Here is a 16,602-nt window from a genome sequence, read left to right as displayed (position 1 = left end):
TCATGGCCCTTTGAACATAATTTCTTTGTTTTCTGTCTGTAGGAAGTTGGGGACTTAGAGCCTTTTGAATTTTCGAATCAAAATCATCTTTAATGGAGACTGTTCAGTAGTCTCTACTCTTTTCAAGCCAATGAGTGATTTTTTGTTTTTGTGACTACAATTCCTTGAAGAATTTCTGGGCTTTCTATACATTTAATTTGAGGGCATTGCATGCACCAGAAGCTCAAATATGCTCTCTTTAAAGACCTGCTTGGTCACCGCCACGTTGGTTCAGGCTTCTTTAGGGACAGGAACCCTCTGACCTGGTTGAGCATCTACTAAGCACTCTTAACCATGAGCCTCACTGTCACACTCCTGATTTTATCTATAAACATGGAGGCGATGTCTTACTTTTAGAATCATTTGTGAGAAAGGAAAATTTGGCTCATACTCAGTAAAAATCTGCCCCTCTAAACATCAAGTTGGGAATAACAGACACAGATAAACTCAGCTGCAAAGTAAACAGGAAGCAATCTTTCTTTCAAGAACTTTTTTGTGCTGTAAATGGCCATAATTCCCTTCTTTGAGTGATTACGACTTTCTTACTCATTGAAAAATCTCATTTTTCTTAAAATGGCAGACAGCAAAAAAAGCATTTCTGTTTAAGATCATGTAAGTACAAATGAAGCATCATACTCTTCCCTGGAATATCTAACTCATTTTGACTCAGAAGTTGCCTTGATTCCAACCCAAGTGTGGAGTAAGATAAATGCTGTACCCAGCATTCCATATTTATCTTATTTTGTCTTCCTCTTTCTGATTTGAATCTCTCTTAAAAATTTTATTGAAATACAGTATGCCTATCAAGAAATGCACATAAGTATGCAGATAAATTAGTTTTTTGGTCTCTGAGTATACTCATAACCAAAACCCCAATTAAGAACAAAATATTATTAGTACTCGAGAGGCCTTACTATTCTCTCCATTCCTTTTTTCAATGCGGGGAAAGAAGAGTATGTTGTCATTTCCATGGTATGACTCAGGGAAGCAATGTTTATAATGACCAAATTATATGACATTCACACAATTTTGATACTCTCTATATTTATTAATTTCCACAAGTAAGAGAAAATGGGGTTTTTGTCTTTCTGAGTCTGGCCTGTTTCACTTAGCGTAATGGCCTCCAGTTGCATCCACATGTGAGGATTTCATTCTTATTTATGAGTGAGTAATATTCCATCAGGTATGTATACCACATTTTCTCTAGTCATCATTTGATAGACATTTGGGTTGATTCCAGATCTTAGCTATTGTGAATTGAGCTGCTATAAACATGGGAATGCAGGCATCTCTTTCATATGCTGATTGTATTTATTCCCAGAAGTGGAATAGCTGGGTGATATGGCAGATCTATTTTCAGTTTTCTGAGGGATCTCAGTATTGCTTTCCATAATGTTTGTACTAATTTGCAATCCCACCCACAATGTATTAGTATACCTTTGCCTCTGTGGTCTTGCCAGTATTTGTTATGTTTTGATTTTTGGATAATAGCCATTCTAACAGGGATGAGGTGATACTTTATTGTGGGTTTTAGTTGCATTTTCCTGATGGCTAGGCGATCCTGATCATGTCTTTTCATGTGTCTGTTGGCTGTTTTATCCTTAGAAAAATGTCTGTTCATGTCCTTTGCCCACTTCTTAACTGGATTGTTTGCTTTGTTTTTGAGTTTCTTGAGCTCCTTATATATTCAGATATTAACACTTTATCTGATGCACAGTTTGCAAATATTTTCTTCCATTCTGTTTGTTGCCTCTTCACTTTGTTTCCTTTGTGCAGAAACTTTGTAGCTTGATGTAATCCCATTTGTCCATTTTTGCTTTTATTGCCTGTGCTTGTGACATATTATCTAAGAAATCCTTTTTTCTAAGCCAGTGTCTTGCAGCATTTCCCCTGTGTTTTCCTTTAGTAATTTGATGGTTGCAGATCTTAAGTTCAGGTGCTTGATCTGCTGTGAGTTTATTTTTGTATAGTCTGTAAGGTGGGGGTCTTGTTTAAAACTTCTGCATGTGGAAATCCAATTTTCCCAACATCATTTGTTGAAAAGCTGTCTTTTTTCCTTGGAATGATTTGTCAAAAATTAGTTGGTTGTACATATGTGAGTTAATTTATGACATTTCTATTCTGTTCCATTGGTCTACATGTCTATTTTTTGTGCCAATATCAGGCTGCTTGATTATAACAACCCTGTAGTATATCTTGAAAAGCAGTATTATTTGGGGGGGGGGAGTGGGAGGGAAGAAGGAGAGAGGGAGGGGAAGAGGGGAAAAGGGGGGTGGGGAGAGAAGCAGGGAGGGAGAGAGACCCCTCATCCACTGATTTATTTCTCAAATGCCTGCAGTTGCTAGGGCTGGGCCTGGCTGAAGCTGGGACTCAGGAACTCAATCCAGATCTCCCAAAGAGATGGCAGTGATCTAACTACTTGAGATCTCACCACTGCCTCCCAGGGTTTGCCTTATGAAGTTCAAGTTAGCAGCCAGAGCTGGCTATTGAACCCAGGTATTCTGATGTGGGATCTAGGTATCTTAACTAGCATGTTAACTTCTAGGCCAAATGCCTGGCCTCAGGTTTGATAGAGAAATAAACAAAAGTCCTGAAACTGAAGAATACAGTGACAGAACTGAACATCAAATAGACTTTAATAGAAGATTTGATCATGTAGAAATATAAATCAGTGCCCTACAAGGTATCATTTGAAATTGGCCAATTAAACACAAAAGAAAATATTGAGAAAGAATGAGGATAGCATAAGAGACCTATGGGATGTCACCAAACAAATATCTGAATTATGGGATTACAAGAAGAGGAGGAGAAAGGAGCAGAAGTTAAATTGTTGTCAGCTTAATGTAGAATATTAAAATATGTGCTGGCATTCCATATGGGTGCTGGTTCAAGTGCTGGCTGTTCAAGTTCTTATCTGGCTCTCTGCTATGGCCTGGGAAAGCTTTAGAAGATGGCCCAAGTCCTTGGTCCCCTGCACCCACGTGGGAGACATGGATGAAGCTCCTGGCTTTTAGATCAGCCCAGCTTGGGCCATTACAACTGTCTGGTGAGTGAACTGGTGGATAGAAGACTTTGCTCTCTCTCTCTCTCTCTCTGACTCTGCCTACCTGTAACTATGCCTTTCAAATAAATAAATCTTAAAGAATATTAAAATAAGATATTTATAAAAGTTTCCTGGTAACCACAAAGGCAAAAAACCAGTATAGTAGATTCACAAAAGAAAAAGTTAATGAAATCAAAGTGTATCACTACAAAAATACAATAAAATCAAAGAAAGACAGACTAGAAGAAAGGAACAATGGAATTGTTAGTGAAAAATTTTTAAAGATTTATTTTATTTATTGGAAAGGCACAGTTAAAGAGATTGATTGATCTTCCATCCACTGGCTCACTCCTCAAATGATTGCAATGGCCAGGCCGGGCCAGACCTAAGCCAGGAGCTTCTTGTGGGTCTCCCACATAGGTGCAGGGGCCCAAGGACTTGGGCTATCTTCTGCTGCTTTCCCAGGCCATTAGCAGGGAGCTGGATCAGAAGCAAAGCAGCTGGGACACAAACCAGTGCCCATATGGGATGCTGGTGTCTCAGGTGGTGGCTTTACCTGCCACAATGCCGGCCCCCAGTGAAATTTCTTTACAAACTTATTTTCTTTCTTTCTTAATTTCTCTGGCTAGAATCTCCAAAACAGTGTTGAACAGGACTGATTAGAGCAGGCATCTTGATGTTACACTTCAACTTAGGAGGGCAGCTTTCAGCCTTTTCCCATAAGTATGTATTAACTCTGTGTTTATCTCACATACAGCTCTTAGTCCATTTTTTGCTATTACAGTAAAACACCACATTTTGGGGACCTTATGAGGATAGTTTATTTGGCTGGCAATTCTGGAGAGTCAGACTCGTGCAGTGGGCTCTTATTCTGGTGAGGGCTTCGCAGCAGATAAAATCACTGTGGTGGGAGTACATGGAAGAGATCACACGACAAGACGGGAAGCCAGAGAGATTCAGGGGCCAGGCCCGCTCTGTGGTAACACCTCACTCTTAGGGGAAGCTATCTGGGGTCCCTCAAGAGCTACACCCATTTTTTTTTCTTGAGGGCTGGCAGTGCTACCTGTGACCTGACCACCTCCCGCTGGGTCCCACTCCTGAAGATTCCACCACTTCTCAACACGGGGGAAAAGGTTTGAACACACATGAGTCTTTGGGAGTCAGGTCAAACCATAACAGTGAACCAGCAGAAATAACTGGGGCAGAATGTAAGTCCCTGGCACATCATTTCACTCTGATTATGGCTCCCAGTCTTTACCACAAGGTAAAGGATGTTCATTTGCTGGGTTGGATTCCACTAACTTGATTAGATTCTGCTACTACTAGTTTATAGTCACTTGGTCAATTTTTTAAAAGATTTACTTATTTGAAAGAATTACACACACACAGAGAAGGAGAGGTGGGGAGAGGTGGGGAGAAGGAGAGGCGGGGAGAGGCAGGAAGGGAGGGAGGGGTCTTTGATCTGCTGGGTCATTCCCCAATTGGCGGCAATGGCTGGAGCTGCACTGATCTGAAGCCAGGAGCCAGGAATGCTTCTGGGTCTTCCATGTGGGTGCAGGGGCCCAAGGACTTGGGCCATCTACCACTGCTTTCCCAGGCCAAAGCAGAGAGCTGGACTGGAAGAGGAGCAACCGGGACAGGATCTGGCGCCCCAACCGGACTAGAACCTGGGGTGCCGGTGCCGCAGGCAGAGGATTAGCCTAGTGAGCCGCGGCGCCGGCCCATAATAGATTTTTTTTCTTAGAAGCCTCCAGTTGACTACTGGCATTTTCATGTGTGTGTGTGTGTGTGTGTGTGTGTGTGTGTGTGTGAATCTCTTTGGATACATATACCAACCAAATCATGTCACCCCATAGGGACTGCTGATCACTGCTGTCTGTCCTTGGTAAGTCTGAGATGCTATTTTTAAGATTTGTTTGTTTATGTTGAAAATCCAAGTTACAGAGAGAAGAGGGAGTCTCTCTCTCTCTCTCTCTCTCTCTCTCTCTCTCTCTCTCTCACACACACACACACACACACACACACACCCCTTCCACCTGCTGGTTCTCTCGCCAGAAGGCTGCAATGCCAAGTAGTTGGTCAGTCAGGCTGAAGCCTTAGACTAGGAGCTTCATCTGGGTGTCCCACATAGGTGCAGGGGTCCAAACACTTGGGCCACCCTCCTCTGCTTTTCCAGGAAGGAAGTTGGCTCAGAAATGGAGCATTTGGGACTTGAGCCAGCACCCATGTGGGATGCCAGCATTGCAGGTGGCAGCTTAACCCACCACACCACAATGATGGCTTTGTTAGCTGCTTTTATAATGGTCCTGCAAAGTCAGAGTCTTCATTTTGTTGGTTCTGCTTGTAAAGCTTTTGTCTCCAATGTGATTCCCCCCCCCCCGATATGTAATGTGTAAATTTAGGGAGGAAGACACGTTGAAAAGACTGGGCTTCTATGTTTGGAAGAAGTTTTTAATGGGACAGAGCATCATCTCCATTCCAGGAGTCTCAACAGAGCCTGCTTCATATCCTTGTTCCTCAGGCTGTAGATAAAGGGATTCAACATGGGGGTGACCACTGTGTACACCACGGATGCCACCATTCCAGTGCCTGCTGAGTAGGAGGACGAGGGTTGGAAATACACCAGGAAGACTGTTCCGTAGAAGAGAGTGACCACCGTCAGGTGGGAGCTGCAGGTGGAGAAGACTTTGTGCTTCCCTCCAGCAGAGGGGATCCTGAGGACTGTGTGCATGATGTGGGCATAGGAGAGCAGGACACAGGTGAGAGGGACCACGCCTGAGAGGGCAGCTTCAGAGAACATGATGATGTGAAAGGTCTGGGTGTCCGAACAGGCAAGCTTAAGGAGTGGGAGAACGTCACAGAAGAAGTGTGGGATGGAGTGAGAGGCGCAGAAGGAGATGTGAGCCATCAGGAGTGTGAGTGAAGAGGCCAGCATGTTGGAGCAGAGCCAGGATGCGGCCACCAGCAGCAGGCAGCGACGGGGACCCATGACCGTGGTGTAGTGGAGAGGAAGGCAGATGGCCACGTAGCGGTCGTAAGCCATCACGGCCAGCAGGAAGTCATCCAGCAGGGCCCACACCATGAAGAAGTACATCTGAATGAGGCACCCAGTGTAGGAGATGCTGTGATTCTGCGTGTGGATGTCCACCAGCCCCTTGGGGACAATGGTGCAGGTGAAGCAGGTATCGACAAAAGTTTACTGTGTATGAGTGACATGGACACCTTTTCATTTGCTTACTGTTCCTAGACCTTGCCTATATTCCAGGTGAACTATGGTCTTTTTGCTTTTTACTTGAAGTCTTAATTTTGTATTAAGCCTTTGACTATAATGTAAATTAATTATGTGATCTCAAAAATTAGAAACAAAAGAACGAAGTTGGAGGGAGGAAAAGAGGGAAGGAGAATAGGAAGTATTATTATTCTTAGAATTGTATCTAGGAACTACACTGGATCTGTTCTTTGTATTAATATCACATTAATATGAGAATTGATGAGAATTCTGTTGTAATAATTATCAGGCATTTACTGTGACCCAGAGAATCTAATATATTAATAAATTTCTTTAAATAAAAGAGAAATTTCTTTATGAATCCTGATGTATGACCAAAGTAAGGAATTCCAGTATTTCTCCTTGACAGTGTAGAGGAGCAAATACAAGGCACAGTCAGGGACAAGATATTCAATGTCATTTTTCTTTGTTGCAATGAGTAAAGTTCTAATACATCTACAGGGAAGTGACAGAATTTCCCCACTCTTATGTGTGTGACATTGAGAAAGTCACCTAATCTTTCTGGTGTTCAGTGACACACCTGTGTAAGTGAGTTATTTATGGAGTACATTGCATTGAGTGGCTTTGAGGGTTAAATTTGATAGTGATTATGAAATGTGAAGCAGGCTGGCACACAGTAAGCACTCAATCTATTTTAGCCATTGCTGTTGTTAATAAAGGAAGGTGTTCAGTCCCATGTCTTTGATCCTGGTTATTTTGAAAGGAGATGTTGTGCATGGTAAAGTATGAGATGAAAAGCTGTCGCCATCATCACCGTCATTATATTTAGGTGGCTATGAATGTACCCAGAATTGTCAATGGCAAAGCCTCCCTTTTTGAAAACCATGTATAACGTTAGTTAAATACCAGAATCCTGCATGCCCAGTATCATTCATTGTTTATTGAGATAAAGAAGATTTTATGCAGTTATACAGTGGTTAATTTTTTTTAATTTTAAAATTATTTTTAAATTTTTTATTATTAAATAATAAATAATAATTAAAAATAATTTTAAAATTAAAAAAAATCAACCACTGTATAATTTTTTGACAGGCAGAGTGGACAGTGAGAGAGAGAGACAGAGAGAAAGGTCTTCCTTTGCTGTTGGTTCATCCTCCAATGGCTGCCGCGGCTGGAGCACCACGCTGATCCGAAGGCAGGAGCCAGGTACTTCTCCTGGTCTCCCATGGGGTGCAGGCCCCAAGCACTTGGACCATCCTCCACTGCACTCCCGGGCCACAGCAGAGAGCTGGCCTGGAAGAGGGGCAACTGGGACAGAATCCGGCGCCCCGACCGGGACTAGAACCCGGTGTGCCGGCGCCACGAGGCAGAGGATTAGCCTAGTGAGCTGCGGCGCCAGCCTGATTTTTTTAAAAAAGATACGATGCGAGTACATTTGGTAAATGTATGGTACTAACAGTGTGATAGAGTGATTCTGGGGGTGATGCCTCGGGACGTGATTTCATCATTGATTCTGTGATTGGAGATGAGGAGGATGATGACAATGATATGTCCTCACTGACACGGCGCTCTTCGGGCTGCAAGGCTCTCATTGCCACAGGTTTTGCTTTAGCGCAAGTCCGGTGTCCTGACCCCATTGGTCTTAGGGATGAGGGGTCTGAAGTCCATTGTGCCCAATGAGCACAGTTTGGGCCATCTGGTCCCTTATGGACACTGAGTGTAGAAACCCCTCGTGTTGATCAGAAGGGCCCGAAAATGATTGGCAGAGAGGGAGAAGGGGAAAGGGAGGGGAGGTAGAAAGGGAGATGCTCTGTGGGGTGTGTGTGTGGGGAAGAGGGTGGGTGTGCGCGTGTGCTCACACAGACCTCAGCTGGCTGTGCCCTCGTTCCATTCTCGTGCCCCGGTTCTTACCTGGAGGTGCTGGGTGACGCCATCATGCAGACGTGGTGCCCTCTGCATGTTTGTCTCCAGGAAGACGCGGTTAGCACCCCACAGTCCTTCCCTTCTGCCGCTGACGGTGCAGGGCTTGAGGTGCTCGCCCTGAAGTAGAGGAGTGGCCACGAACAGCTGCCGAGATTGCATTCACGGGGTCTCCTGGGAGCCAGTCCCAGACCTCCTAGTTAAAGATGGGGCGATTATTCAGCCTGGCCTCGGTGCCCTCTGGACTGTGACCCCCCAGAGCGCCGCTGGTGTGGAGCAGCACTGATGCAGGGAGGGCGATCCCTGCTGGGATTCACGCGGCCAGCACCAGGCTTTTCCCATGTTGAGGTGCAGGCTGGCTTCTTCATTTCCTTTGGGAACACTGAGGGTGGCGCACTCCTGTGACGGAGCCCAGGTTCTAGCGTACTCGTGCATGCTGGTCGTGTCCTGCGTGTTCACATTGTGCAGCAGCCCCCAGGGCTTTCTCATCCTGCAGTAAGAAGATTCTATCACCTATTGTAAAAAAAGTTCCTGATTTCTCCTTCCCCCAAGCTTCTGACGCCATTATTCTACTGTTTCCATTAATTTGTCTACCCTAGGTATTGCATCCAGGTGGAATTGTGCAGTATTTTTTGTAACTGGCTTATTTAATTTAGTATATTGTGCTCTAAGTTCACACATGCACAGCATTAGATACAATTTCCTTTCTTTTTAAAAACTGAATGTATTTCATCTTTTTAAAAAATACCACATTTTAACAAGAAGTTTATTTGAAAGGCAGAGGGATGGTGGTACAGATAAAGATATCTTCCATTCACTGGTTCTTTCCCCAAATACCCACATCAGATGGGGCGGGACCAGGATGAAGCCAGGATCTGGGAATTCCGTGCTGATCTCCTGCATCAGTTGTTTTTTTTTTTTTTTTTTTTTTTTTTAAGTTAGTGTTTTTTTTTAAATTTTTATTTATTTATTTATTTTTTAATCTTTTATTTAATGAATATAAATTTCCAAAGTACGACTCATGGGTTACAATGGCTTCCCCCCCCATACCGTCCCTCCCACCCACAACCCTCCCCTTTCCCCCTCCCTCTCCCCTTCCATTCACATCAAGATTCATTTTCGATTATCTTAATATACAGAAGATCAGCTTAGTATACCTTAAGTAAGTATTTCAACAGTTTTCCTGCATCAGTTGTAAAGACCCAAGTACTTGAATCATTTGCTGCCTCCCAGGATGCGCATTAACAGGAAGTTGGATCAGAAGTGGAGATGTGACTCTGATCCCAGATGTTCTGATATGGCATGTGGATATCATGCAGTGGTTTATTCTAGTTAATCATTTTATTTATTTTTATTTTTAAATTTTATTTCTTTGAAAGTTGGAGTTACACAGGGAGAGGAGAGGCAGAGGCAGAGGCAGGGAGGGAAGGAGGGAGAGAGGAAGAGAGAGGTCTTCCATGTGCTGGTTCACTTCCCAATTGGCCGCAATGGCTGGAACTATGCCAATCCGAAGCCAGGAGCCAGGAGCTTCTTCCGGGTCTCCCACATGGGTGCAGGACCCCAAGGACTTGGGCCATCTTCTCCTTTCTCAGGCCATAGCAGAGAGCTGGTTCAAAAGTGGAGCAGCTGGGACTTGAACTGGCATCCACAGGGGATGTCTGCACTTTGGGCGGCAGCTTTATCTGCTACACCACAGCGCTGGTCCCTGTCACACATTTTATTGTTTTAATTTGACTAGGTATTTATTTCACTAGGAATTATTTATCAGGTTCCTGCATTATATAGAAATAATGTGTACAGGTAACAAAGTTGAAAAATAATATGTCTATAGAATTTAATTTGTAGTAGGTGAATGGGGTGCTCGGGATTCTAAGCATCATGATATTAGCAGCTGAGATGAATAAACGTCCTCTAAAATTTGATTATGTATTCCATACTTCCATTTGCAATTGCAAGGAAGAATATTTGCCCAGCTAATTTGCCCGAGTTGACCTGCCTTGGACGAAGCACTGTTGCAGCCAGTTTACCGTGGTCAAAAACTGTCAGTGATCCTATGTGTTCGTGGGAAAAAGAAGCTCTCGATGCTGCTTGAAGTATTTCACTTCCGCCCAAGCTTCTGAGGCTCAGAGGCACTGGGGAGGCTAGAAAGGATGGACTGTACACGAGTCCTTGTGTGTGTTAGTTGTGGCCTCCCCAGCTGAGTACGGAAGCATCTGCTTTAAAAGAGAAAAATGGGGAGACTGTGTATACAGCACAGCAGTTGCCTCACTTGCCTGCCTGCACATTCAGGAGAAAAGTTGTGTGAGCAGGTCCTGGCCTGACCCACGGTGTGTGTGACTGACCTCCCTGTGCCCTAGGAAGGAGTGGTAGGGGTGGCCTTGTTGTGGGCACAGGCAGCCTCCTGTTCCAGTGGTTCTGCTACAGGGCAAACCAGGCTTCTTTCTCTCTCTGGAACTAAGCTACACATGCAAAAAAATCTCTTCCTATTAGGTTTTTCACTGGCCATAGTGGAACCGTAAGTATGGCTCCTGTGGCAAAGGGGTAATTTTTCTGGGTTGAGAGGAACTGGCTTACCTTTGTTCTTGACACAAAGCTAGTACCCTTCTAGACAAGAGGGACAGATCAAAGCTGAAAGTTCACAGAAAATGCTTGGCCTTTTAAAATAAGAAGGCAAAATTAAGACCTCATTTGTTTAAAGCTTAATTTATCTGTTTGCCAAGTATTTGGAATTTCAGTTTGGAGAAATCTGTGTAGTCGTGAGCCATATCACTACCCTCTATCATTTAGCATGTTGTGGGACATTAGAGAATTACTTTTATGATAGTTTTCCCATGGCCACCCTTTAAGGGTGATCTGTACTGAGACTTTCATGCAGTGGTTTAATGTACTTTGCCACAACACCTGCCCCATATTTTGTGCATGTACTCATCTGTTGATAGACATGTGTGTGTGTGTGTTCCTTGGTATACGTGTGCATTCTTTCCATTTCTGGGCTGTATGATATCCATGTCTTCAGTTTTAGTGCATAATATCAAACTGCATTCCATTTAGGTTATACTACATTTTAATTCCATCACTAATATATGAAGTGCTGACGTTAAAGGTGGTGACTTTACCCACTATGTCATAATGTGGGGTCCTAAAGTTAATTTATTTTTAACATTTTGGATTAACATGAAATACCTGTACAAGTTATGGGGTATAGTGCAGTATTTCAACAAACATACATGGCATAAACCAATCATAGCTGGCAGTTAGTCCTTCCCTCTCTTATGGCCGTAGTTACCCTGCTATTCTGTGGAACACCAGAACCCATCACCTTCGCCCAGCTGCATTTAGGTATGATCAGAGTTTCCCCAACCACCTACCCTTCCCAATCTCTAATAATCATGATTTTAGATTCATATAGATACATACATACACACCAGGATATACATGCGTATAATATATTTAATTTGCACATATGAAAAAAACATGGTATTTGTCATTCTTTGGCTTATTTCACCTAATGTTATGATCCCTAATTCCATTCATTTTGTTGACAGTGAATGAAAATGTTTATTTTATTCTTAAGGCTGAGTAATATTCCATTGTGTATGTATACCTCATTCTCCTTTTCATCCATTGATGGACACTTAGATTTCTTTTTTTTTTTTTTTTAAGGGAAAGGGTTTATTGGTGGGGAAACCTGATAGAACAGAAGGAAGGGGCGAAGAAGAAGAGGGAGAAGAGCATAAGAGAGAGATAGAGAGAGAGAGAGAGAGAGAGATCAAGAGACGGAGAAAGAGAGAGCTGCGTGTTCAGGAATATGTCCTCTTCCTTCCGTTGGTTCACCCCCCAAATGACCACTACGGCCAGCACGCTGCACCAATCTGAAGCCAGGAGCCAGGTGCTTCTTCCTGGTCTCCCACGCGGGTGCAGGGCCCAAGCACTTGGGCCACCCTCCACTGCCTTCCCAGGCCACAACAGAGAGCTGGACTGGAAGAGGAGCAACCGGGACTAGTACCCGGCTCCCAACCAGGACTAGAACCTGGGGTGCCAGTGCCGCAGGCGGAGGATTAGCCTAGTGAGCTGTGAAACCAGCCTTTTACCTTTTTGATAATAGCCATTCTCATTGGATTGAGATGATATCTCCTTGTATTTTGATTTGCATTTCTCTGATGGCTAGTGATCCTGATCACTTTTTGCATATGTTTGTTGGCTTTTGTATTTTTACTTTGAAAAATATGAATTTAGATGCTTTGCCCATTTTTAAAATAATTTATTTAAGTTATACAAATCTCATGTATTTCATATATGCAAATTTAGGAACATGGTGATACTTCCCACCCTACCCTTCCTCTCGTCCATACTCCAACCCTTCTTCCTCCTCCCTCTCCCATTCCCATTCTTAATTTTTACAAAGATCTATTTTAAGTTTACTTAATGATCATATAGTTAACCTGGAAATAAGTAAAACAGTTCAACAAATAGTATGAAGAAAAAAACCAGTGTTCCTCAGTGGAAGAGACAAGAGCTGTAAAAAAAATCTCAATGTCCATTTCACTGCTAAACATTACATTTTAGGTATTCTATTAGTTAACTCTGATCAGGGAAAACATGATGTCTGTCTTTTTGGGACTGGCTTACTTCAGTAAGTATAATGGTTTCCAGTTGTATCAATCTTGTTGCAAAAGAGGATTTCTTTCTTTTTTTATTTGATAGGTAGAGTTATAGACAATGAGAGAGAGAGACAGAGAGAAATGTCTTCCTTCCATTGGTTCACTCCCCTAATGGCCGCCACGGCTGGCACTGCGCCGATCGGGAGCTGGGTGCTTCCTCCCGGTCTCCCATACGGGTGCAGGGACCTAAGCACTTGGGCCATCCTCCACTGCCCTCCCGGGCCACAGCAGAGAGCTGGCCTGGAAGAGGAGCAACTGGGACTAGAAACTGGGGTGCTGGTGCCGCAGGCGGAGGATTAGCCAAGTGAGCCACAGCACCAGCCAGGATTTCTTTTTTTAATATACAGCGAAGTAGTACTTCATAGTGTATATATGCTATAATTCTTTTTTTTAAAAGATTTATTTTATTTATTTTAGAAGTAGCCTCACAGACAGTGAGAGGGAGAGACAGAAAGGTCTTTCGTCCACTGGTTCACTCCCCAAATGGCTGCAATGGCCGGAGCTGCGCTGATCCCAAGCCAGGAGCTTCCTCCAGGTCTCCCATGTGGGTGCAGGGGCCCAAGAACTTGGGCCACCTTCTGCTTTCCCAGGCCATAGCAGAAAGTTGGATCGGAAGAGGAGCAGCTGGATCTCAAACCAGCGCCCATCTGGGATGCCAGCACTGTAGGCGGAGGATTAACCTACTATGCCACAGTGCCGGTCCCTCTTTTTTTTTTTTTTTTTTAAAGATTTATTTATTTATTTGAAAGAGTTACACAGAGAGAGAAGGGGAGGCAGGGAGAGAGAGAGAGAGGTCTTCCATGTGCTGGCTCACTCCTCAATTGGCCGCAACGGCTGGAGCTGTGCTGATCCAAAGCCAGGAACCAGGAGCTTCCCTGGGTCTCCCACACAGGTGCAAGGGCCCAAGGACTTGGGGCATGTTCCACTACTTTCCTAGGCCACAGCAGAGAGCTGGATCAGAAGTGGAGCAGCCAGGACTCGAACCAGCACCCATATGGGGTGCTGGCACTTCAGGCTGTGGCTCTACCCACTATGCCACAGTGCCGGCCCCTAATTTCTTTTCTTTTCTTTTCTTTTTTCTCTTTTTTCTCTTTTCTCTTTTCTCTCTTCTCTCTCTTCTCTCTTCTCTCTTCTCCCTTCTCTTCTCTCTTCTCTCTTCTCTTCTCTCTTCTCTTCTCTTTTCTCTTCTCTTTTCTCTTCTCTTTTCTCTTCTCTCTTCTCTCTTCTCTTCTCTTTTCTCTTTTCTTTTCTCTTCTCTCTCTCTCTCTCTCTTTTTAAAGATTATTTATTTGAAAGAAAGAGTTACACAGATAGAGAAGAGGCTGAGTGAGAGAGTGACAGAGTGAGCGAGTGAACTTCCATCTGCTGGTTCACTCCCCAATTGGCTGCAAGGGCCGGAGCTGTGCCAATCTGAAGCCAGGAGCCAGGAGCTTCCTCCAGGTCTCCCACATGGGTGCAGGGGCCCAAGGACTTGGGCCGTCTTCTACTGCTTTCCCAGGCCATAGCAGAAAGCTGGATCGGAAGTGGGGAAGCTGGGTCTCGAACCAGTGCCCATTTGGGATGCTGGCACAGCAGGTGGCAGCTTTACCTGCTATTCCACAGTTCCAGCCCTTATAATTTCTTAATCCAGGGCCGGCGCCGCGGCTCACTAGGCTAATCCTCCGCCTAGCGGCGCCGGCACACCGGGTTCTAGTCCCGGTCGGGGCACCGGATTCTGTCCCGGTTGCCCCTCTTCCAGGCCAGCCCTCTGCTGTGGCCCGGGAGTGCAGTGGAGGATGGCCCAGGTGCTTGGGCCCTGCACCCCATGGGAGACCAGGAAAAGCACCTGGCTCCTGGCTCCTGCCATCGGATCAGCGCGGTGCGCCGGCCACATCGCGCTGGCCGCGGCGGCCATTGGAGGGTGAACCAACGGCAAAGGAAGACCTTTCTCTCTCTGTCTCTCTCTCTCACTGTCCACTCTGCCTGTCAAAAAAAAAAAAAATTTTTTTTCTTAATCCAGTCAACAGTTGATGGACGTCTGTGTTGATTTAATATCTTAGCTATTGTGAATTTTGCTGCAATGAACATGGGAGTACAGATAACTCTTTCATATACTGATTTTTTTTGGTTTGGGTAAATTCCCAGGAGTGGGATGGTTTGCCCATTTCTTAACTTGACTGTTTTTGAGTTCCTTATATATTTTGGAAATCAATCTTCATCAAATTAATATTTTGAAAATATTTTCTGTAATTCTGTGGATTATTTCTTCATTCAGTTGATTTTTTCCTTTGCTGTGTGGAAGATTTTTTTAGTTTGAAAAAAATCCCCTTTTGTCTATTTTTGCTTTTGTTGTGTTTTTGGGTTCTTTTAAATAAAAAGTTCCTCTGGCAATGTCTTAAAGTGTTTATCACATGCTTTTTGCTAGTAATTTCATAATTTGCATTTAGATCTTTGATCCTTTTTCAGTTGACTAGTCAGAGGTAAGGGTATTGTGTCAAACTTGTGCAAGTTTTCACTTTTTAAAAACTTTTTTTTTTTTTGACAGGCAGAGTGGACAGTGAGAGAGAGACAGAAAGGTCTTCCTTTTCCGTTGTTCACCCCTCAATGGTTGTTGTGGCTGGCGCGCTGCGGCTGGCGCACCGCGCTGATCCGAAGCCAGGATCCAGGTGCTTCTCCTGGTCTCCCATGGGGTGCAGGGCCCAAGCACTTGGGCCATCCTCCACTGCACTCCTGGCCACAGCAGAGAGCTGGAGTGGAAGAGGAGCGACCGGGACAGAATCCGGCGCCCGGACCGGGACTAGAACCCGGTGTGCCGGTGCCGCAGGTGGAGGATTAGGCTATTGAGTTGTGGCACCGGCCAAAAAATTTTTTAAAAAAGACTTATTTATTTGAAAAGAGAGAGGAGAGACCTTCTCAAGAGTTGAGACAAGGGCTGTTCAAAGTCATCACATCTCAAAGTGTCAATTTCGTTTTGTAGATTACCTTTTAGGTACTCTGTTAGTTAGCACAGATCAGGGAGAACATATGGTATGTTTTTGGGACTGGCCTATTTCATTAAGGATAATGGTTCCCACTTGCATGCATTTTGTTGCACATGACCGGATTTGTTTTATTTATTTATTTATTTTGTACAGCTGTGTTGTATACCATGGTGTACAGAGAGATTCTCCATCTGCTGATTTACTCCCCAAATTGTCACAACAGTCAGGGCAAGGCCAGGCTGAAGTCAGGAGGCCGGATCTTCTTCCAGGTCTGCTATGTGGGTGCAGGGGCTCTAGCACTGGGCCATCTTGTAGTGCCTTCCCAAGAGCATTAGCAGGGAGATGAATTGGAAGCAGAGCACTCGGGACTTGAACTGGTGCCCATATGGGATGGCAACATCACAGGTGGTGGCTTTAACTGCTAAGCCACAATACAAGCCCCTGTTTAAATTTTTTTTCCTTTTTTTGTTTGTTTCAGGACCAGGTACATCAGTAACCTAGGTTTCACCTACCAGCATGTAGGGCAATTCTTTTTTTCTCCTTTAGGAAGTATTTATTGAGCAATTGCTATGTGCATAACATCAAACTGAATTTAAAATGAACTTGCACAGTTTAATCATAATGTACATCAAGGAAAACAGGTTGTAGGGCTTTCAGATAATAAGTATTTGAAAAATGAAATAGAATAAGACACACAATACTAGGTGTGAAGGGTCCAGCATCAATTGGCCTGAGCTACAATTTCCCTTC

The 16,602-nt window shown here is 44.1% G+C and overlaps 1 protein-coding gene across 1 annotated transcript; it reads right to left on the bottom strand.

Moving 5' to 3' along the window:
• Positions 1-5,549: 5,549 nt before the first annotated feature.
• LOC100343347 (olfactory receptor 1G1-like) lies at positions 5,550-8,393 on the bottom strand. The gene is made up of 2 exons (XM_002720448.1): positions 8,223-8,393; positions 5,550-6,275 (listed from the first exon to the last, which is right to left on the bottom strand). Exons 1-2 carry the CDS (start codon positions 8,391-8,393, stop codon positions 5,550-5,552), a joined length of 897 nt encoding a protein of 298 aa, XP_002720494.1.
• Between the last annotated feature and the right edge of the window lie 8,209 nt (positions 8,394-16,602).

This window comes from Oryctolagus cuniculus, chromosome 1, assembly GCF_964237555.1.
Source record: "Oryctolagus cuniculus chromosome 1, mOryCun1.1, whole genome shotgun sequence".
Lineage (NCBI taxonomy): Eukaryota > Metazoa > Chordata > Mammalia > Lagomorpha > Leporidae > Oryctolagus > Oryctolagus cuniculus.
The sequence above is the reverse complement of the archived record's forward strand: the minus strand, read 5'-3'. Positions and strand labels throughout refer to the sequence as shown.

Bases quoted from the DNA above. Each gene is read 5' to 3' on its own strand.
- LOC100343347 (XM_002720448.1), bottom strand. From the start codon at position 8,393: ATGCAATCTCGGCAGCTGTTCGTGGCCACTCCTCTACTTCAGGGCGAG. The intron at 6,276-8,222 runs GTAAGAACCGGG...ACACAGTAAACT, and splicing joins GCGTCACCCAGCACCTCCAG to TTTGTCGATACCTGCTTCAC.